The following is a 23,143-nucleotide window of genomic DNA, read 5'->3' on the forward strand; positions in this document are numbered from 1 at the left end:
ATTTTTGTATTTAGCGATTCGCTACTTTAAACCTTTGAAAATAATAAAAACAATACACATCCCGTTTCTTACAAAAATTCAGACCTGAAAGTAAAAATTAATTTAACATTGTTTATAATACATTTTATTCTGTAAAGTGCGTATAAGACGCAAACCTATACGGAAAGAACGATTTTGCTAAAGTACCTAAAAATTTTCAGCTAAAAATAATTTTATTAGACCATAAAAAATTAGGTATTATATATAAAATGATCAACTTTTTGCATCATTGCGTATTTGCAGCATTATTAGGCTTGCGTTCTACATAATTATTTTGATGGTCTAACCAAATTATTTTCAGATCTGTATATCTAGCTTTTAAAGATGCTTCAATGAAATCATTCTTTCCGTATAAAAGCATTTTAATACGCAGCTATTAGTTATCACAGAATGAAATAAAGATTATAATTAATCAGCTTAAGCTTAGGCTGATTAATTATCTCTATTGCGATAATTAGAAAGTGAAGGAGAAGGAAGGAAAAAATTTTCACGAGACTTACAATATGTAGTAATCTAATAATAAATTATAAATACATGAATGCATATTACAGCTATAAATACAAACTGGGTGACATGAAAATGACGAAGAGTATTCATTCTATATCGCACACGTACATTCGTCTATGTTCAAAATTACCGTTCTTTTTTTGGATGTGAGCCGGGCGATCGCTGATATTTAGTTTAAAAAACGGTTCATGATTATAAATTAACGCAATTATGTCACTCCTGCGTTATATTTGCTATAGGCAAAATGAGTCGATTTTTTTCGAATTCGGTTGTACTCGGTCAGGTCCCGTGTAGAATCGCTCGTGTAAAACGCCTAGCCCCTCTACGTTCGCTCGCCCTGACTTTCGGCTGCTGCTCGTATCCCGTCGTCATTTACGACGAGATGATGAGCAAGCAGACGAGAAACGAGAGATGCCCAGGTGAGGGGGATTCGCGGACCGATGGGTAACGGTACATTACGGGACTCATCGGAATTCATGCTACGCTCTATTCTCGACGTACGTACGTATGTACATCCGTCACGATGCAGGTTTTGTTACGAGGTCCGGTTTCTTCGAGGAGCCAGCGCAAACGGGGCAACAGTCTTTCGCATCGAGGGAGATTCGCGATGTAACACAACCAACACAAACGGGACAGGAAGTAGTACGATGATCTTGACCCTCTCTCTCTCTCTCTCTTTCTTTCTCTCCCCCCCTCTCTCTCTCTCTCTTTCTCTCTCTCTCTTTGGGTCAGCAGGCTAAAGTCACGATGACATACTCCCAGTAAATGGAGAATGCTTACTACCGGCGTTACTATAATTGCTACCGCTATGGGAAATATAAGTGTTAAAGAGAAGGAAAAAATAGCATAAAGACAACTGAAAGATGCGGAAGTCTTGCAGACATCTTTCAAGCATTTTCAATCAGCGCCGATATAGATCCATGGATTTTATATTAGCAATAATTTATTATCTTAACTAACGACTCGCGTATAAAAGATTCGTAGAACTAAGGTTGTATAAAAATAAGAGAGTATTATCTTCGGATTAGTCTTTACATGACAAATTTGTAGATTTAATATTACAAAAATGTTTAATGTAATGAGCAAAAATAATGACATATGAGTAAAATTATTTCCAAAAAAAAAAAAGAAAACGTTACATTTCTTTTAAAAAATCTAAAATCTCGACGCTCTGCTATACCTGTCTTTGTACGACGTAACGTGGATTCTCCGTTGTCCATTATCCTCGATCATCCCGGAAATCCTGGCAAACAGGATGATTCTTAAAAGTGTACGATACATCGTAAAGATAAATTACATAGCGATGAGCGCCCGCTCGTACAGATCGCGCCAACGATCCTCGACCGATTCTATAAACGCAAAAACGCATTGATTTTATTGCGATATAATAGCGCGCGAGCGTGGCGTGTGTGGCTTCCAGCGCGCTGATACATATAACTTAACGACGACGTTACGCTTAAGGGGGCCAGTTGGCTCGTGGACGACGTTCCTCCAGTCGTTGGATACCCAGGCTCACCTGAAATGCCACCTGCTCGAAACCGGCTCGGAGAGGCGGCAAGTCTAGTGAACTCGATCGAATTCCGAGACCGGATTCCGCGAAACGGTGCAGCCATCCACTGCCCTGATTTGCTTTTTCATTTGCCGGCCGGAATATGTGTCCTGCCGAAGCTTTTGGCACGAGAAAGAGAGAAGGATGAGAACGGAAGGAGGATGACGCTCGAATCGTCCTTACACTCCAGCTACCCGTGAGCAGATTTCGATTAGAACAACATTTTATATTATCGGCTCGAGCACATAACTATAAATGAGCAAGACTGATTTGACTCATCCGCCGAGTATCAGTCTAGAAGTATTCAGGTGTCTTGAACTTGAAAAAAAAAAGAGACGATATGTAAATTCGTTGAGAGAGATATTCATCGTCGATGAAACCCATCAACTGCGACAGTCTTATCTTCCGTAGTCAGACAACGAATTCTCGTCATCGTGATAACTCGTCCAGATCCCATTGACCAAAGTCACAAACGCAGGAAGACTCGAGCGACTGCGATTTGTGACGAAGGGCATTTCATTCACTAGAAGTATTTCTCTCAAGAAATCTTCAATATGTTTCGTTCTGTAGCCATTAATCTATTATCAGACATTTTTTTAATTTAATTGCGCAAAGCATCTTCAGTCTTCAGTTCAAATACATTTTTAAAAACCTTCAGGAAAAAAATATAATAGGAAAAAACTCTTATAAAAAAAAATTGTAAAATAGAATAAAACATCTAATAAATTGATAACAAACGTTTTATGTTGAAATTCAATTATAGCTGATAATCGATTAAATTAAATAAGAGACTATAAGCTGTGTGGAATTATGCAATGATATCTTCTGGTAAAAAAGATGGAAGACAGATTTATTCCGTTTATCCCGGAATTCGTTTCATCCACACATTCTTTTCTTCACACACACTTTCATCCACACCGGAAAAATTTCTTTCAAGAAATAACACTCTAGCGTCTCATCGATGAAATTGTTGAGCCATTCGGGGATTTTAATGCTGGAAATCGCTCTGTACCATTCTGGTAGAACGCGGTGTTTAGAATGAGTCCTATCGTCTGGACGGAGAACATTCAGAGATGCTTGCGACTTGTGTGGACTTGACGAACGTTTAGAAGCTTGGAACAGCCGGCGGCGCATCGGTGGGCGCGCTTGCCGAATTTCTCGGCTTGCAGACGCAACCGCTCTCCACCAGTACGTAATCCTGGCCAGTCAAGGTCACTGGACCGAGGGGAATCACCAGAAACAGGTACGGTACGTAGGTTTGCGTGCACTCACCATGAACCACGTCGCATTCCTTCGATCTGAAACAACCGACCGATGAGAGAGATTCTGTTGGGTTCGTTCACCGGGCGAGAGGCTGTTTACGGGTTGCGTTTGTAGTGATTCCGTAGCGCTTGAATACGTAAGCTGACATAACTTGGAGTGTAATATACGTGCCTCTCCCCGAGATAGGATGCGTGTACACGAAGCTGTTCATGTACCTTGCGACATTCGCATCTATCTTTACGAGATGGTTCTTTCCGAGCATCGTTTAAATGAAAAAGGAAAATTCCTTTATTCTCTCGCGTGGCTTTATCTATTTCTGCATCGTGAGTTTCTCAAATATATCTCGATGCATATCCGCTAGTAAAAATATATTTTTTACGTATACATATATTTACAATATTTGAGAGAACTTCAATTGTGCACTATTCAACACATGTATAACATTAATTCGTTAGCGATGCGCTTTAGATTAATAGAACTATATACTTGAGTTATCTGGGAAGGAATTTCATACAAAAAAAGATCTTAAAAGTAGGTGCATGTTGATCACGAACACATAGTTGTAAACCAGTTCGTCCTACTGTGCCACATTCAAATTAATTCAGCGGGAGGCTCAGGTGAATTACAATCTGGCCCGATGTCCCGCTGCTCTTATAAATCACCGTTTAAAAATTCGTCCAATATATTGTGTCGATAATATTGATCACACACGAATCCCATTTACATAAATTAACTGCAGAAAGTGTATTATATCTAGCAAAATGCGTGTATAGTGCTCAAAAATCATCAAGTATTTTAGGATAAATGGAATTAAAATTTACTTTGTTAACATTTCTGAGCAAGTCAAGAGTTACTTTAGTAAACTATGTACTCTGTTGAAGATAAAAAGGACTTCGTGTAGCAATCTCTCTAAAAGTATAACAAACAAATTATAAAATTTTTTTTCCAAATTATTAAATTTTAATTTTAGGGCGAAAAAGCTTTGAACGTAAACATAAACATAATCTTCATAAAACTTCCCGGGAAAAAATGTTTCATAGGTATATAATTACATAAAATTATATATAATTATGTATAAAATATGTCCATATATATAATATTTTTTCTCAGGTCGCTAAAAAGTTTGATGCAGAAAAATTAAGAACCCGCTGAAAAGTTAATTACAAATTCCCTGAGAATTCGAAAATCACGATACTCACTCGCAGACTTCGAAGACGACTTGCTGCAAGAGATCGGGGAACTTCTGCACGATCGTTACTGGTTGCCCGCTAGTAAGGCTGATGCCGTACATAGGAGCTGTGGTATTGTACCTTGTTTTGCAGAGCCTGGCGGGCGAGCCGCAACTTTCCTTCGCGGAAAACGCACGGCCTGAAAACCAAATGATGATCATTTCGTGGGAATACAATTTTTTTTCTCATTATGTTGCACAACATTATAATCTTGCATTATAATCTTGACGCAGATCGTATTTTCCTGATTGTACTTATTTACGCACAAATATGTATACTTAACATAAAACGTTATTGCGGTTTATTGACAGCACTAGAACGTTATAATACGGTATAGTATACGAGATGGTCCCGTAAGAATACGGGATTCATACGGACCCCTATGGAATTACGAAGATTAAAAACAGCATCTTTACAAGTATATAGATCATTAAACACGCCAATGTTCCATGCACATTCAGAATGCGCGAAAAGTTTCGTCGTTTAATTTTCTGCTCACCGTTAAGGATGTTCTGGCTATATAGTCCCAGACAAAAGTTACTCAAATTTGAAATTATTTGATGAAATTAAGTTAACACATAATTCTTTTCTATAAAGGTAAAGAAAAATATTTATAAGTATTTAAAATAAGTATATATAAACATTTAAAATAAATAGCGTTATTTTAAATGTTTATTTTAAAATTTGAAATATTTTTCACAAACAAGCAATATCTACATTCGAAGCTTGTTTGTGAATAATCTTAAGAATATAAATTCTTTATATTCGTACTCGATTCGGACATATTTGATCAAGTTATTAAATCCATCGATTAAGACCTACTGTAAACCTAAAAGTAAGACCTACAGAGTAGTGTCGGTGAACAATTAGAGTTAATTCGAGAGATTCGAGAGATTCGCTCTCGGAATCAGTAGCCTTTGTCGAGCATTTCGAGACGAGCATATATGCTCGAAACGACGAGTGGGTCGCCGGTGGATCCCGTTATGAGCACAAGGAACGATAACTGTATTGGCTGGATAACACGATGCCTTTATTGCTGGTCCATCGGTGTTCCACCGACCGACTATTATCAGGAAGATCGAGCACCACGATGCGGTGACGACCCTTGAACGGAAAACTCGCGCGGATCATCTCATCGGTCGCGCGCGAATTTCGCAGAAACTCCGGCGACCCGCCAGAAAGCAAGAAGTGGTTAGAAGTCGGGTTAGAAGCGGGTTTTCGTGTCAGGACAGCCGCATAACTGAAGGCTGCAGGGCAGCGAGCAAGATCGTAAACGGCTGTGCACGCCGATCAGTACCCACTTCGCGACCGGTCGTTCCAATTTTCGTGGAGTCTGCTCGTGGGACCTCAAGAGCTGTTCTCCATCGTTCAGCGCGCGCCACGAGGTTTTTTTTTCGAGGTCTTCGGCTGCGTGGGAACAGGGTCGTTTTATGCGAATACCGAAGCAAGAGCGCTCGCGCTTCCCGGATAATTCGCGTTTACGGAATATATGGTCTCGAATTCAATGGAATAGGCTTTTTCGCGATAAATCCTGGAAATCATTTTCTCGAAGTAATAATCTGAAACAAGTAATAAAATGAAAATTTTTCTGTTTATTAACTTTTACTGTTTCTTAATGCTCTTGCTCGTTGAATTATTGCTGTGTCAACGATTATTTTTGAAATTTTTGCGAGGTTCGTTTGCTTTTGTAGACAATGAAGTTTAATCATTTCAATTTATTCGATCAAGATAAGAGCGATTTATTTATTTACATGTTCATTTCGAGAAATTAAGAGAAGCAAAAATGATTATTGATTTTATCATTTTTAAATTTCCGTTCGTACTTCACATACCGTAGGATCAAAACACATTTATTTTCGTGAGTATAATTTAATCCTCATACTTAATTTATTCAATCAAGGTAGGAGAGATTTATTCATTTATACGCAAGAAACATAAAATGGATTTTATTATTTCTTAGCTTTTATTCATAAACCTCAGCGGTGGGGTTAAAATAAAATTCAATACAAAACAGAAGGAAGCGAAGTTGCAAGTTCAGATTTAAAACCGGTCGACAAGAGATTATAACAATATTGTAAACAGTTTCCATTGGGTCACGATATAATTAACAATTGCAACGCATTTAGATAAGGATGTGAAAAATAGTAATTCACGAGCATTAGAGTAACAAGATAAAGCAATTCTAAGATGTCGATCTCTGTCTCTTGCGCGGTTTGGAAGCGAAAGAGAATATCGTGCGTTCCACGATGAAGGGAATACGGCGAGTTAAACGCGGACTTACCGTTCCGGGAACTTCCGGCGATAGAATAATCCCCGTGGACCGCTTTGTAGTTGTGCAAAAGCGCCTGCCTCGTCAGTTCGGGATCAATCGTCCGTGGCTGATGCGATCGCGCGGTTCGACTACTGCCTGCCCAGAGATTCTTAAAGCTCCTCGATATCGCGGCGCTGCGAGAACGGTACACATAACATCCGTTGTACTCTGCCTAGTTATTATTAGTATTTTCTCTTACATACTACCGGTCGATAGTTTGAGTATAATTTGCTCCTCAAAACACAGTTAATAGTTTTCAGGGAGTTGTGTACTTAACTCATCCTAAAGATGTTCTCTCATCAACCAAATTAAAGCGAAGAACCGATTAATAAAAATTTAACTGTAAATTTAAGCATTTTTTTTATTTAATTATTTCAAGAAACAAAGATTCATCTAGCGTATAAATTCAGATTTCGTGAAATATGATTTTTATAGAATAAATCGTTTTTCATCTTGATCTTGACTTATCAAGTTATAGTAATCAAATCATTTGAGCAACATATATATCATCTGAGGTTTCATCTCAAATAATATTTGAATTTATAATCTCTCAACAGAAATTGCAAAATGTTTAAACTATCGGATAATTGAAGAATAAGTTACTAAACAGCACAAATGCTTGAAAAATATTTTAATCTTCAAGACGTCTTTTAGAGGCTTTTTGCGTGGATTTATCTTAATCATAAAAATATTTTTATTACGTTTTTATTACTTACGAGGGATACTGCATGTTATTCGGTCCTATACAGTCACTGGGATCGGTGAGTGCGTCACCCCATACATATTGTAGACCTAGACCGTTACCCTCGCACTTCCTGGCACCGTATGCGTAAGTAAAAGCCGTGATAATAAGTATCAGACCGAGATACCTGGACATCTGAAATCAAAGAGAGAATACTGACGATTTAAAAATGAAATGCTCGAAATAATTGGATATGACAAGTTCTTTGATATGATTTCTTGGACATAAGGGAGCTCTTATATTTATTTTAACTTCTGAAAAGTCACGTTCTATAGAATTCAACGCTCGTCTTGAGATTTCAATACATCACTGAGTAACTATATATATTATATATATATATATATATGCAGCGCCTAAAGTGATATAGTTTAGCGTATACATATCCTATGCTAGATATTATGTGTAGATATTCTAGCATCATTTGCAGTAAAAGACCGTCAACGCAACGTGACGCCATATTAGATAAAGTGATAGTCGCAAGAAAGAGGCGCTTCGCCGCGGGCGAACTCTTGCCGGGGAGGGTATTATCTTCTTGTTAATAAGGATTGATATCACTAGCGATGAACTCACGCTGCGTCAGCATGCGTAAGCTGGATAAGAAGGTAGAGCGTGAAAGAAGAACGTGTGAGCGAGTGAGCGAGCGGTCTTGGAACTCGAGTTCGCAAGAGGTCAAGAGCAAGAGTAAATGACACGCGCAGGTGTGAGCACGCACTTCACAGCTCGAGAGAAAATTCCGCAATGGTTTCCTGAATCGAAGCCGCTGTCTCGAGCGAATCACTACTTTCGAGATGTTCTCCAAAGCGAATCCTAGAATTACGATCAATAGATAAATTATTTTTATAAACACGATCTATTCATTCCTAACGATGTGCGTGGATACAAAAAGCGGAAGAACAAGTATTACCGATGAAATCAAATGTAAACTTCTATTCAGATAATTTTTTAAAGAATGTAATTGAAGGAATTCTTTTCCTGTAGCAAGTTGTCGTTATTTGTCGTCACGTCATTTCGATGTCAAAATAATGACGAATCAGTTTGTTACCTGAGTATTAAATATCGAAGAAGGATGATTTAATAAATAAAAACTTGACTATAGAAAAAGAATTCTCCTTCATTATAGTAACCGTATAATTGATAGAAATATCTGGTTTCCCCAGTCTAAAATTTTATATGTGTGCTCTCTCCGCAAACAAAAAATTGCAATTTTATCGGAAAATAAATATATAGTATGTATACATATTTGAGTCTCATTAAACTTCACACAATTATATTTTATCGATCAAATATTTTCTCAGTTATCGTAGTTTATCGTTCTAATTAATCCTTTTACAATGTGAGCACCGTACGAATGTACGAGTAATTTGATGTAACGGATAATCGCCGGGAAATCATCAGTTCTCGTGTGGGGCTCGCTATCATTTCGCTCTCGGAATCCGCGTTGAAAGGATTTCCGTTTTGCAGGTGAAGTTCACCGTGGAAAAAAAATTATGTCGACCAGAATTATTTTTTTCCCTTTCGCGACACCTCGTATGTGGCGCGATGAGAAGTATGAGGGAGAGAGAGAAAGAGAGACAGAGAGAGAGTGAACGACGAGACAGCGCGAATTAGGAATAATGATCAGCGATCGTATAGCTTGACTCCCTATATGCAGTTCGAGGTTTGTAGGTTGGTGGGACCGTATAAAATCCGTTATGCGCGCTTATGCGCTGCTACGACGAGTGAAAGCGATCGCACGTTCGGAAAGAAGCTCGACACGCGCACGACACGTTGCATTTTGATTGCAATTTTCACGTATATCGGCGCCAGTGTTACTACGCGGAATAATAATCGGGATTGCTTTCCAACGTTACGCGAGTCCTCGTCGGAGATTCAATTAACTCTGGCACGATTAAGAGGACAAGTTCTACAGAACTGCTTCTTGTGGAAGAGAAAACGGACATATAAAGATTGAAAAAAAGTAATAATTGTTATTTAAGGAGACATCATTATAAGAAGATATTTTATAAAATGCAATTAATTTTATTTAAAAGGTTTATTTAATAAAAATTATTCACAAAGAAATGTTTACTCTCGAAATATAAAAAAACTTCGAAAGTTTATTGTTACTAGTTTTTCTTAGGAAGTATAAAATGTATAAAGATTTTGAATTTTATGTTCTCTCCCTTCGTTGAATTAGAAAAAAAGATAAAGAGTAAATTATACTGAAATTAAAGTTAATTTTATACATTGGTGGAACCTTAAGTCATAATCACACTATATTTGCCAGTTGTCGGTTCTGTTTTAACCAATCACGTTGCAGCTGGTTCGTACTCGTTGCATTATGATTGCTTACTCTGACGGAAAAAAAAAATTACGAAAAGGTACAGAATAAGATCCTAATGAACTACATAGATCCCAGTGAACACAAGTTACACGTAACGTATCTGTTAGTTGTAATTTCCCACTCAATAATATAACTGTAACATAATACACGTGTTATATTACGGTTATATTGTTGAGTGGGAAATTACAACTAACAGGTACGTTACATATAACTTTGTGTTCACTGGAGATTGAGACAAGATCTTAAAAATTCTCAATTTTTCGTAGATTTTTCGTAGTGGGACGTAGAGTGGTGTTATTTGAAGAGGAGCAGGATTTTTAGGTTTTTCATACGAACAACGCCGCTCTACGTCCCACTACGAATATCTGTGACAAACTAATAATTTTTAAGGTGTCTTGTCTCAATCTGTGTAGATTTTCGTAAGAGTTTTTCCGGCACAGTAAAATAGAACCGATAACTGTCAACTAAATAACTTAATGAGCAATCTATAGTGTGATTACAGCTTACAAGACATCTTTAAGGCGTTTTATATATCCTAATTTTAGACTTTTATGTTGAGATTACTTAATGGATTTCTTTTTAGCAAAATAACTGCATATTTGTGATTTACAAAAAAAAGGATTTCACATAAAAGTTGTTCAGCATCAGGTTTTCGTATTATGTTTCAAATTGTTATAATTTTAAACGCGGTCAGTAAAAATCTCGTCGAAGATTATTACTTCTCGGAGAACGATCTGACTGACGTTTGACGGGTGCTTGAATAACGAGTCACGGTCAACAACGGGAGAGCAAGGAAATCATTAACGGATACCGTCCAAGGTTGGTCAATGGCCGTGACCGTCGAGAGACGGGTGCGCGCGCGTACACATACTCGATATATCTGTTACCTCGACAAATCCTTGATCCCGGCATTGATCTCTCCCGATCTTTCTCGTCCACCGTGTAATTATTATAAAGCTCTTCGGACTAAGTCGGATTAAAGTGATATTGAGAGAAAATTAGAACGAAGATCTCCGATTGGGCTGTGAACGATCTCGATACGATTGCACGGTTGAACTATGTCGAAAGATACGTTCAAGATATATCGTTAACACGAAGTTAAGCCGATATAACTACCGGTTGTATATAATAAATTTACGTAGCGGTCAAAGGATGATTGCTCTCATTACACGCCGAAGTTTTCTCGATCTTTCCCTGATTACTCTTTCCACTCCATCGCACTTTCTGAACATTATCCGCTCTGGGAGCGTAACAGCATCAAGCGGGCGTGTTTCTTTTGCAGGCATGATAGCTCGATTAACGTTACGATTAATCGAAGTCCCGGCGGCGGTTCCCGTAGCGCGATTTATTTCGGCGTGATAGAAGAGGATCGCGGAAAGAAAGAGAGAAAGAGCCAACATGATCTCGCGATCCATGTCTTCCGTTCCAATACGTCCATACGTCCCGCTGTATAACGTTACTTACTCCACCGTTGCGACCTTGCGGTTAATTAAAAGCGTTCTCACGCCTGCCTGCGCGCCTCTCGGATCCGCGATGCGGTCGCGGTCCTTTTTACGATCTCTCGTTCCGCCCTGGATTTTTTCGCACGAGTCACGGTGAGACGCGGCATGCATACACGATTTGCACATGGTTCGAATTTACAATACGACTGATCGAAATTCCGAGAAAGCGAATGTGAAAAAAAGAAATATCACAGTCGTATGTCGAGAAGCTGACAAGCTGACAAAAACGGACATCGTATCAATTCATTTTTTTAACATAACAGTTCTTGGTACACTCTTGTCTATTTTTAATCCGAAATTGATGTAGATTAATCTCGGTTTAACTTATTTTTTATTTTCTTTTAGTTATAAAAATCAGAAAAAGATAAAGAGTAAATTAATTCGAGATTAAAGTTAATTTTCATTGGTAGAAATAAACATCAGTGATGAATCTTCGTTTCTCCATTTTTCATTATCCATTAATTAATAATGTGTAGTAATAATTAATAATCTGCTTTAAGTGTATTATCATATTAATTCAGAAATACTTGAAAAAATTATCGTATTAAAAACCAGAAATACTTGAAAGTTATCGTATTAATTCAGAAATACTTGAAAGTTCCATATGATTATAAACTTTTTACAAAAGTATACGGTCGAATTATGTCTTCGCGTCCTGAGAAAATTTAGTAAGAAGCAGAAATAATTAAAATTATTAATATCAATACCTGCAAATTACACTTAAATAATAATAACTCGAATAACTCGAATAACGTTTAAAAACATATAAATGTCATTTAAACACGTCGCGACAAATGATCGTAAAAGGAAGAAAAGAGATGAGCACGTGGGAATCGTTTAAACCTGAAGAGCCCGAGATCGAGATCGCTGCCGCCCGGTGCCATGCTGGCGGCGATTTCGTTTGGGGATTATTCCAGACGATTTCTCATGTCGTTCTATGTGTGTGTAATCGTCTCGGCCGGCTGTAAAGGTACTGTTACTACTCAAATTAGAATCACCTTCTTCTATTCTTCCTCATCTTTGTAACATTATAAGAGATAACGATCTGAAAAATCTGTTATCTGAGAAATTCACTCTTGCTACAAAATAGATTATCTTCTTCCATGCGTTGTATTATTAATTATGTTAACGGAAATCGATAAATAATTTATTATTTTTGTTTGCTTATATGACGCCAGAATTAAACTAATTTGATTAATAATTGTTGAATATAATAGTGGAATATTTTGGAATATTTTAACTTAACTCTAAAAATTTTTGTTCTAACTTTTTACGATTCTTTGTCGATGAACTTAGTATAATTTTTACAATAATGCTCCATATTTTCTAAATAAAGCATAAGTAATAGCATAAATAATAAAATGTACTTTTAAGATCTTCATAAATTTTTTTAATTATTTAATGCTATCAATTTACTAAAACATATACTGCTAATATCTATTTTATCTCCATAACCACATATAATTTATATCTACACATAATTTATATTGATATTTTCTATTTTTCCATTAACATTTAATTAGGGGACGAAGTTATTAACATAGTTAACAAGGTTAGTTAATCGGGCAATAAATCTCAAGCTAGGACGTACCGTTTTTATGTTTATTTTGAGAAACAGATTCCCTCCCTACGGTTCACACGCGACGCGTCACCGAATCTAACGGTAACGTTGATTCGTCCAAAACGTCGTTTCCTCCTATACAAGTCGAACGTTATCGAGTTGTATATTTACTTACATCCTTGTGACCGATAACGGTATATGCGTTTCGGTGGTTCGTTTCATGAATAAATTATTCTAACTGTCACCACAAGACAGTGACATTCTTTTTTGTAACTAATGACAAATTTTAAATTAACATACAATACGAGCAATTTACTTATATTTACTTTTATTCTTGGAACCACAAAACTATTTTTACTTTAAAATTCAATTATCGTAACTTATTGTTAGTTTATAACAATCGAATTCATACATTTTACCGCGTTATTTTATGGAAATACTTTATAAAAAGAAATGAGTACTTATAATGTGAGTCACATAAGATGTAATAGATTTCAAAATGTTAAGCTATAAAATGCAATGTTCGAAAAATCGAAAGCAAAACTTGACTTATTCCATACATTTAAATATCAAATGTTTGACTTAATCTTAAAATTTAATATTTATCTAATATCAAAATAATATAGAATAAAATATATATAAAATAATTTTACAAAAAAATCTAATTTGATTATTGATGGTGTTATCGTCACTACATGCGGAGGAATGTTGAAGGAATGGCGAGAGAAGTAAATACTTTGTAATTTTAATTATAGGAACTGTTATAAATTATAATATTCGAACAACAAATTTATGTTTACATTATTTGGTATTTTTGTAATTTTGCGACCTTTTTATTTATCTATATTTTTATATTACTGAGGATGGCCTAATGAGGGTCGAAACGTTTAACATTGTATTTTTGAAATTATTTTAATATTAAAATTCATTTATTAGCACTTAACATTCTGCATTGACCTTTATCGTTTAATTTGTTTTTCTAATTTGATTAATTTTTAATTCGACGATAATTTTTCTGTCAATTACTGATAATACATAGTAGAGCGAAAAAAATTTTGTCAGTAAAAAAGCGAAATTTTGAACAGTATCTAGATAACAAATTGATGTCAAAAACGTTATTTTGATGTTAAAATGACGACAAATAATGTCAGCCTGCTACTTAAGTAATTTTGTGGTTGCATCTAGAAAAAACCGCGGCCTGCGGCGGTATAGTCAAACGTTGCATTTACGTTGCGTCTTAGATAATAAACGTTCGAAACACCACGAAGCGGTACAGTTGTAAAATAATCATTTCTTTGAAAGAAATATTTAGTGTCTCTCCTTGTCTACTTGAGTCTGTGTAGATTTCAAATTCCTAACCCGCGAGGGATGGATGCATACACATAATAGATAGACCTATTATGAATGGATGTTACAACTGTCCAACCACATTCACTTGAAGGTCTACTCAGTTGACACTAATTAAAAGTAATATAACATCAATGTTATGATTTGGCGCTCAACAATATAACGTAAATATAACACATGATGTCACATAATTACAATTACATTGTTGAGTACACAACATTGATGTTTTGTTATACTTTTAATGGATGTCGACTGAATGTTATCCAAACTTCACTTTGGATTTATGAATCTAGATCTAAGTTGTTGATTTTTTCTTGTTTTCGCAAAATTGATTGTCCGAGACAAGCGAATTTTATAGGACTTGTGAAGATCGATCATTGATAGTATCTTTGAATTATAACTTCGAAGAAACGTTTAATCTATATCTTACTCACCGTGAGGAACATTTGTTTCAGCTTCAGTTACAAGTCCTTTCTCGGCCCGTCCGATAATCTCCACGTTACATTAAAATCGAGCAGACTGTTCTTGAGAGACGGGGTAAGTAAAAAAAAAAGTTATAAATACCGAAAAAGAGAATATTAGAATTGGGACCACGATTCTCTCTTTCGCTTCCTTAAACACCGTTCATGTCACTGCACCGGATGTCGAGTGGGGTCGAGCACCTCCGTCCTCGCAGGTGGATGTCCAGAGGTTGACTGTAGAATCGTAAGTAACCGCTCTGTGCTTGGGCAGCCAGTCAGGGCGAAAGAGGGGATCTTTCTTTCTCTTTCTTCCTCTCTGATCGGGTATACTGGCCCCTATTCTGCCTCTAAACCTTTTTCCGCGTATTGGTGGAAAGAGAAGACAATTTTTTTTATGTAAGAGGGTAAATCTCTGCCACCTCTCTGCTATGACTACGTTTACACGGAACGATTTACGCCGAAGTTATAATATCGATGTTAGGAAACTGATCAATCACAGTCATTCCATTCTTTAGAGAAACAGCTGTGATTGGTTTCATAATATCGATAACTTCAGCGTAAATCGAGCCATATAAACGTAATGTATGACTCCCTTTTTCAAATAGGTCATATAGATTGGAAAACGCAGTGAGTATTCAAAGTTTTTCTATACTAGAACAACCGAGAGGAAATAGGGACTCGTAGAAAACATTATTCCTCTTAAAAAAAAAGCTTAAAAAGCTTTAAATTAATTTTCTATAAATAAAAAATTTATTTTGTTATACAAGTTCTACTATTATAGGATCGCAAAATTGGAAATCAGGGAACTTTACAAAATTTTTTGAAAAATTAAAATTCTTAGTTTTAAAGAAGTTTAATATGCGTATATCACACAGTTTTGGATCAACTCAACCATTAAATGTTAGTTAATAGTAATCTACATTAGCTGTGTTCGGCAAAAGGTTTATTTTGTAACTGTTGAAAGTTTTCTTTGCTGAGATAGGATTATTCTTGTAGATTTAGGCTGCGGTCCACTTGACGCTACAAATGCTTCGAAACATTTTTTGATTAGTCAATTCGTAAAATTCTTTGTTCTGATTGGTCGCTCAAACGCTTCGAAGCATTTGTAGCGTCAAGTGGACCGCAGCCCTAAAAGCATAATTCAATTAGCGCAGCGCGAAGAAAACTTCCCAACAGTTATAAACATTTTGTTGAACGCGATTATGTTAAATTGCTTTCTCAACCAAATATTTGATGGTTTCCAAGAAAAAAAATTAAAAAATTATTATTGAAAGCATTAGGAAAAAGCATAAAATTTTGTCTGGAAATCAGGGAAAAGTTATGGAATTTTAGGATGAGAAATTTGTGTAATCCTATATCAATATCGATTAAAATTAAGAAAAATGCGGATTTCAGATAAATACTAAACATTCAACAAATGATAATTTTTTATGGGATTTTTGAATTTGCTGAGACTGTGTAAACATAAATCTGTTGGATATATTCAACCAAAAGCAATATATTTTAAACGGAATTAAATTATTAAATTGCTCTTTTATTGCACAAAGAAACACACGATCTTTTTTTATTAACACTGAGCGAAAAATATTTGGTATTTGTAGCTATAATTACATACTATGATTATTAAATCATACTATTATGATTATTCTATTACAATGTTAATAATAATCATATGTATAGTTCTAGCAACAAATATATATAGCAACCTATAAAATGATAATTAATAATTATAATCATAAAAATGGTTGACATTACCATAAAAATGTTTCAAATGATTACAAATATAATTTGAATAATTTTTATGGCTATAATTGTAATTATAGTCATTTTATAGGTTAACTATATATTTGTTGTTCGGATTATACGTATGGTTATTATTACTAATATTATAGCAGTAATAATCATAATTATAGTAATATGTAATTGTAATATCAAAAATTTTTCTCTTTCAATGTAATTTTTTATCAGCACCAATCATGATAGCTTTATTGCTTGCGATGTTTTCGGAAAAATTTTAGAGAAAATCAAATCAAGCCACGAATAATGTCAAAATTTGCTGAAATTACCAAAAATCCCAGATCTTAAAATAAAAATTTCACGTAACATAAATCATCTTGAATAAAAATCTTAATGAATAGAGAACAAACAAAATGGATATAGATAATCTATGCTATTATTCTACAATTATTTTATAATTCTATAATTATTTTTTATGGAAAATGATAAATAATTGATAGATTAAACCAAGTAACATTAATACTTTGATCATTGTAGAAAATAAATTCTGTGAAACTTATTCTAGATCTTACACTAGATCTTAATTGTGCTAAAAATAATATATCTCAACATTCGTTATGATGTAATTTATAATGTATTCAAAAACATTTTTGTATTGCGAGCATTTGCAAGCTGTTTTGATAAAATTAACACTTTTGTAACATACATAGAACATATACAGAATGTTGCAATCAGCAACTGCGAATAAAACATGGGTATGTTAAGTGTACGATTTGATAACAGCATGTTTAATAACATTAATTCTCTCGAGTAATAGCAAATTCGGTTGAAAAAACAATATAATAGTATAAATGTATACAGTTATTTATATGCAGAATTTAAATGTAACGTAAAATGTCTAGCTTACAAGAGAACGTGCTACATTGCAAAATTGATATAAAAAAAAAAACGTTAGCAACCGAAAGATCACATTCGAAATGGGTATTCTAGATGATCAAATATTGAGATACCATGGATTTTATACCTGACTTGGGCCGAAACATATTTGGAGACATGAAATATTTCGAGAATAATGTGATTGAGCCCATTAAGACTGGAAACTATTGGTAACTCATCTGATGGTACTTTTCAAACCCTACCCAGTGAGAAATGACAAGGAAATCGACATCGAAATCATCAAATTGACGTTGATTCGACATTGATTCCATTATTTCTCACTGGGTAGGATTTAACTCTTATTTGAAACATTTTTTTCAAAAATGCATTGTTCTCGAGATATTTTATATTTAAGTTAAAATAGCCAAATATGTTTCGACCCTTGTCGGGTATAGAAACAGGATTTCAAGATTTGATCACCTAAAATATCTATTTCAAACGTGATCTTTCGACTGGTAATGTTAGTTTTTTTTAAATCACTTCTGCAATGTAGCACATTCTCTTGTCAGTGAAATATTACACATATTTTGCCAAATACACTAACTTGTGCTAAATATTTTACTAGCTTCCAAGTTTCATTATATAATTCTAGTTATATGATTTTGGTACATTCAATGGCAGCTTCAATTTGTATGTGTATAAATCAGTGAACATATCAACCGAATTCATTATAATCTCTCGTCTTTTCTTTAAAATCTTAGACAACAACTGTTTTATATATTTTAGCATACATGTTTACAGTATAAGTCAGTATTAAACTTAATTAATTATTTTACTGATTTAAATATGGTGAAAATAATAAAAAAATCACGAAGTGTAATTGTTTAATCCTCGAATTTAATGGAATTAACACGTGTATCTATATGCCCACCGCGGTAAGAACCACGCTTCTTTTTTTGTTTCTCATGTCGAAACTTCTTGCCCTTTGTAAACTTCAATACATCATTAGCGCGTTCCCCCCATGATCCTCTTGCACCTTTCTGTACAGAAAAAAAATAAATGTTAAACATCTTTACATTTTTCTTAAAGATTATATCTTTGTAGTAAAATCCCGATTTTTCCCTCACCTTTATATACATCTTTATTATTAATCATCAAAAGTGATTTTTTTATTTTGAGGTGGGCCTGCGATATCGAAGGATTTTCTTTTATCGAAACCACCCTTAAAACCTCCTCTATCATTCTCATTGTTTCCCCATGATTTTCTGGGTCCATCATTATCCCTGTTTCCGCCCCAAGATTTTCTGCCATCAAAACCACCTCTACCGCCACCTCTACCGCCACCTCTACCACCACCACCACGACCGCCTCTAAAACCACCACGACCTCCGCGACCACCTCTATCATTATCGTTGTTCCAATGTCCAGCGTTATCACCACCGTTACTCCAACGCCCACCCCGATCGCCGCCGCGTCCACCTCTAAAACCACCCCTACCGCCTCTAAATCCACCCCTAAATCCACCACCTCGTTCGAAGTTTTGTTTTTTAAAACTGTTATCACCATCTTCATCCTAAAACAAAAGAGGAATAGGTCAGTCGCCCATATTGGAAACATGTTATTACAAAGCCATTTACGTCTTTCTTTTCTTCTTGCTTTTATTTGTTTTAGATTTTAAAATTTGGATAAATTTGGTGAATGCACGGAAACATGGTCTCAAGCAGGGTCTCGAGCTTTTGTAAAAAGGGCGAGCGACCTATGCCTCTTGGACGGTTTCCAAGCATTTACCTTTGCTTCAAACGAATTATTAGCCAATTTAGGGTCCAACATGATGTCCTCGCTTTTCACACGCTGATATGTACGATTTTTCTGCGGCTAAATAAAAATCATAGGTGATAAAAAAAAACATTTATATCATTTCTCAGTAATGTTTAAGATAAATGTACCAGTTGGATCCAATTTTCCATTATGAGATTAACTTGATGTTAAGCTTGAGCTGTTTCACTCAATAGGTTTCACCCATGACATAATCACAGATGAAACCCATTAGATAAGACATCAGGTTAAGCCTAATCACAAGTTAACCAGGAAATGAAAAACCAGACGTTAGGGGACATGATCCAATTTATCCAATTATTGGACGAAACGACAAAAATTTTAAATATCAAGCTTTTAATATTTATGACCCTAAATAAATTCATTATTTATAAAAATTTAATAACGATTTATTTTGAAACGTACATATTACTAAAGTTTAATATTTTTAATTTTTGTCATTTCATTCAATAATCCAGTCATGTCCATGAACTAATATATTTATTTTAATTGTTACTTAAACATAGCAGTAACGGTTATATTAAAAAAATGAACAAGAAAACGTTTATTGAATGGGCGATTGAATTAGATGTGCAATTCTCAAACTTTTTAATGAGTAACTTTTGCAAGAAGAATGTATCATCACTTTCCATTCAATTTAGCCAATTTGACATTAAAAATGTTAGACTATTTTAGATATATTTTATATACAGGGTATCTGGTAAGTTTTGACAAAGTGTGTAGACAGAGCGGACTAAACTGAGTCAAAAAGTCATCTACCATTTTGTAATTTTCGTAATAATTAATGAGATATTAATTACTAAAAATCGCTGAATATTAGTTTACAATAATTTTTTATTCAAATACTATCACCTTTACAGAAAAACGAGAGACAAAAATTATTTAATTTCTTCTCATAAAGTTCTCGTGTTAATAAAAATAAGAAAATTCAGTATTAAAAAGTTGATACAAAATTCTTAGAGTTCTATGAGAAGAAAATAAACAATTTTTATCTCTTGCAGTTTTTCTGTAAAGTTGATAATATTTGAGTAAAAAATTATTGAAGACAAATATTCGGCAATTTTTAGTAATTAATATCTTGTTAACTATTGCGAAAATTGCAAAATGGTAGAAGACTTTTCGACTCAGTTTAGTCCGCTCTATCTACACACGAGCGCTTTGTCAAAACTTACCAGACACCCATATATGTATGTGTGTGTATATATACCTTATTTCCATAGAAGTGACTACCACTATTAGCTTTCACAAAGTTGCCATAGCTATTTTTTGTAACTTTTGCTGGTATTTTTTCTTCATCATTATCAGTATGTTTCCTTTTTTGTCCCTTGTCAGCTGGTGTGTGAACTTTTATCTTCTCTTTATTGGGGTTGCTAGAGTCTGAATTAGATTCATTTGAGGATTCTTTTTTGGCGACTGTCTTGGCCGGTGCTGTTGTCGGTGCCTCATCTTCCGAATCATCTGAATCTTCGCTGGAAGATTCTTTCTTCTTCTGTGTTTTACTAATCGCCCCTTTCGATACTGCTGTTGTCACTGGTTTCTCTTCTTCATCAGACTCATCGTCCGACTCCTCGCTTGACGAATCTTTTTTCTTAATAGAACTAATTTTATTAGCAGTATTTTGATTAGTGACAGCTGACATTTTATTAGATGCCACTGTCATTGGTTTCTCTTCTTCATCGGATTCATCTTCTGAATCCTCGCTTGACGAATCTTTCTTCTTTATAGAACTAATTTTATTAGCAGTACTTTGATTAGCGAGAGTTGGTTTTTTAATAGGGGGTTTTTCATCTTCGCTGCTTTCTTCGCTCGAGGAAGATTTTGTTTTCTTAGCGGTGATTGCTGGAGTTGATTTCTTAGCAGCGACTGTCGGAATTGGTTTCTTGGTGGCAGCTACTGGAGTTGGTTTCTTAATAGACTGCTCTTCTTCGCTATCTTCGCTATCATCGCTATCTTCGCTCGAAGACTCTTTCTTGGTAGATAATTTTACTGGTGCAGCTTGTTTATTGGGAACTATTTTTTGGGGCGTTTCTTCTTCGTCGCTACTTTCTTCACTCGATGACGACTCTGATTTTTTAATTGCTTTTGCTGGCGCTGACTTATTCTGATTTTGTGCCTTCAAAGTTACAGCAGCTTTTGTTACAACCGTCTTAGGTTCATCTTCGCTGCTCTCTTCTTCGCTCGAAGACGAATCTTTTTGCATAGCAGTAGCTGACGAAACTGATTTCTCATTGGATTGCTGTTCCTCGCTGCTATCGTCGTCACTAGAAGATTCTTCCATGGCAATTTGTTTTGCTGGCACTGTAGATTTACTGAGAACTGGTTTTTTCTGTACATTCTCATTCAATGCATCCACATCACGACCTTTGTTCTTGTTTGTAACCGGTGTTGCTGATTTATTCTGTTTTTGTATTTTTGAAGCTGAATTTGTTATGGGTGTGGATGTCTTCATTGCTGACTGTTTAATACTTTTTAAATCTACTATTTGAACATCAGGACTCGTTGAAGATGAATCATCAGAAGTTGAATCAGATGAATCAGATGATTTATCCATTGATTCAACTGCTTTCAACACTGCCTTCGCTGCTTTGGCGACAGTACCAGATTTGGCTTTGTCATTTGTTTTTGCTTGTAGCACAGCTTTTGTTTGAACTTTTGGTGGTTCTTCATCTTCAGAGCTCTCATCAGAACTTTCTTTCTGCAGAGGAGCCTTTGCATTTGTATTCTTTTTCTTTGCTACTTCTTGAGTTTGTGCTTCATCTTCGCTAGAATCGTCTTCTTCGGAAGATTCCGTTACCTTTTTAAGAGCTACTGTCTCAACTGCTTTGCCATTAACTTGCTTATTTTTTTCCGTTTCCTCTTCACTTTCCGAGCTCGAATCAGAACTGCTTTCCTTAGTTACTTGTGTGACTAATGGAACCTTTTTAGGAGAGTTCTTTTGGAAATATTTAAATATTTCCAATAATGTTGGAATTTCTTTTTGCAGGAGAGGCTGAAATATACAAGCATCGATAAAGCAATTATTGCCGATTATGTGCAATACTTAGTAATTTTAGGAGGCTACAATAAAAATTACGACAACGTGCAGATGATATGGAATAATCGGGAAGGATCACGTTGGGCGCGTTGCATCCACGTGGTAACGAGTATGGCGCCAGGCGGTACTTTGGAACCGCATGGCGCGTGGCGTGTGGCGTCGGCCATCCTTGCGACTTACCGCTTTCGTTTTCTTCTGGAAAACTGTTGCCAATGATGCATCTTTCTTTAACAAATAATTATACACGAGACCCGCTACTAAAAATTCGTCAACGTTGCTCATGGTGCCAGGTATGTATTGCCAATCGCAAATAAAGGAGACCAATAAACTCGCGACGAACGTCGCTTCCTCAGATTCCTCTCTCGCCGGCTTCGCTACTTGCAGTGGCTACTTACTTTAATTGTGGCATCCACGCCGTCCGCAGCGCTGTTATTCAACCAAGATTTGCGTAGAAATTATAGATGGATTTCATATATGTGCCTTTCTCGATTATTCCATACGAAAAAAAATCAGCCAATCCACGCGTCTAACGTAAAATGAATAGGCGTTTTCTATTGGCTCCTACACACAGAATGCGGCCACGCTTGCCACGGCAAAATGTGACGTGTAGCTAAGGGCGCGTTCACACCTTGACGGAAAAGCAGAAAGCGGAAAAGCAGCAGCTAATCAGAACTCGCGCTGGTATTCGACAAATTCGGCTTTTTGTATTACTTACTACCAGCGCGAGTTGTGATTGGCCGCTGCTTTTCCGCTTTCTGCTTTTCCGTCAAGGTGTGAACTCGCCCTAATAAGCTTATGGCTCCCCCACACTGAACGCGGAAAAGCT

At 35.6% G+C, this 23,143-nt stretch overlaps 2 protein-coding genes across 3 annotated transcripts; both read right to left on the reverse strand.

Moving 5' to 3' along the window:
* Positions 1 to 3,062: 3,062 nt before the first annotated feature.
* LOC108732086 (uncharacterized) lies at positions 3,063 to 15,057 on the reverse strand. Its single transcript, XM_018462721.1, has 5 exons — positions 14,808 to 15,057; positions 7,615 to 7,775; positions 6,869 to 7,032; positions 4,558 to 4,726; positions 3,063 to 3,393 (listed from the first exon to the last, which is right to left on the reverse strand). Exons 1-5 carry the CDS (start codon positions 14,817 to 14,819, stop codon positions 3,201 to 3,203), a joined length of 699 nt encoding a protein of 232 aa, XP_018318223.1. The 5' UTR covers positions 14,820 to 15,057; the 3' UTR covers positions 3,063 to 3,200.
* Positions 15,058 to 17,200: 2,143 nt separating this feature from the next.
* Positions 17,201 to 22,710, reverse strand: Nopp140 (nucleolar and coiled-body phosphoprotein 1). Of its 2 annotated transcripts, none has more exons than XM_018462719.1 (4): positions 22,498 to 22,710; positions 20,491 to 22,272; positions 19,236 to 19,322; positions 17,201 to 18,487 (listed from the first exon to the last, which is right to left on the reverse strand). In XM_018462719.1, exons 1-4 carry the CDS (start codon positions 22,597 to 22,599, stop codon positions 18,332 to 18,334), a joined length of 2,127 nt encoding a protein of 708 aa, XP_018318221.1. In that variant the 5' UTR covers positions 22,600 to 22,710; the 3' UTR covers positions 17,201 to 18,331. The 2 variants fall into 2 exon arrangements, with proteins under 2 accessions (XP_018318221.1, XP_018318220.1); XM_018462718.1 differs by lacking the exon at positions 19,236 to 19,322 and adding an exon at positions 18,575 to 19,020 and having other exon boundaries at positions 18,408 to 18,487.
* Positions 22,711 to 23,143: the final 433 nt, after the last annotated feature.

Source organism: Mycetomoellerius zeteki, unplaced genomic scaffold (assembly GCF_001594055.1).
Source record: "Mycetomoellerius zeteki isolate Tzet28-1 unplaced genomic scaffold, Tzet1.0 scaffold145, whole genome shotgun sequence".
Taxonomy (NCBI): Eukaryota; Metazoa; Arthropoda; class Insecta; order Hymenoptera; family Formicidae; genus Mycetomoellerius; species Mycetomoellerius zeteki.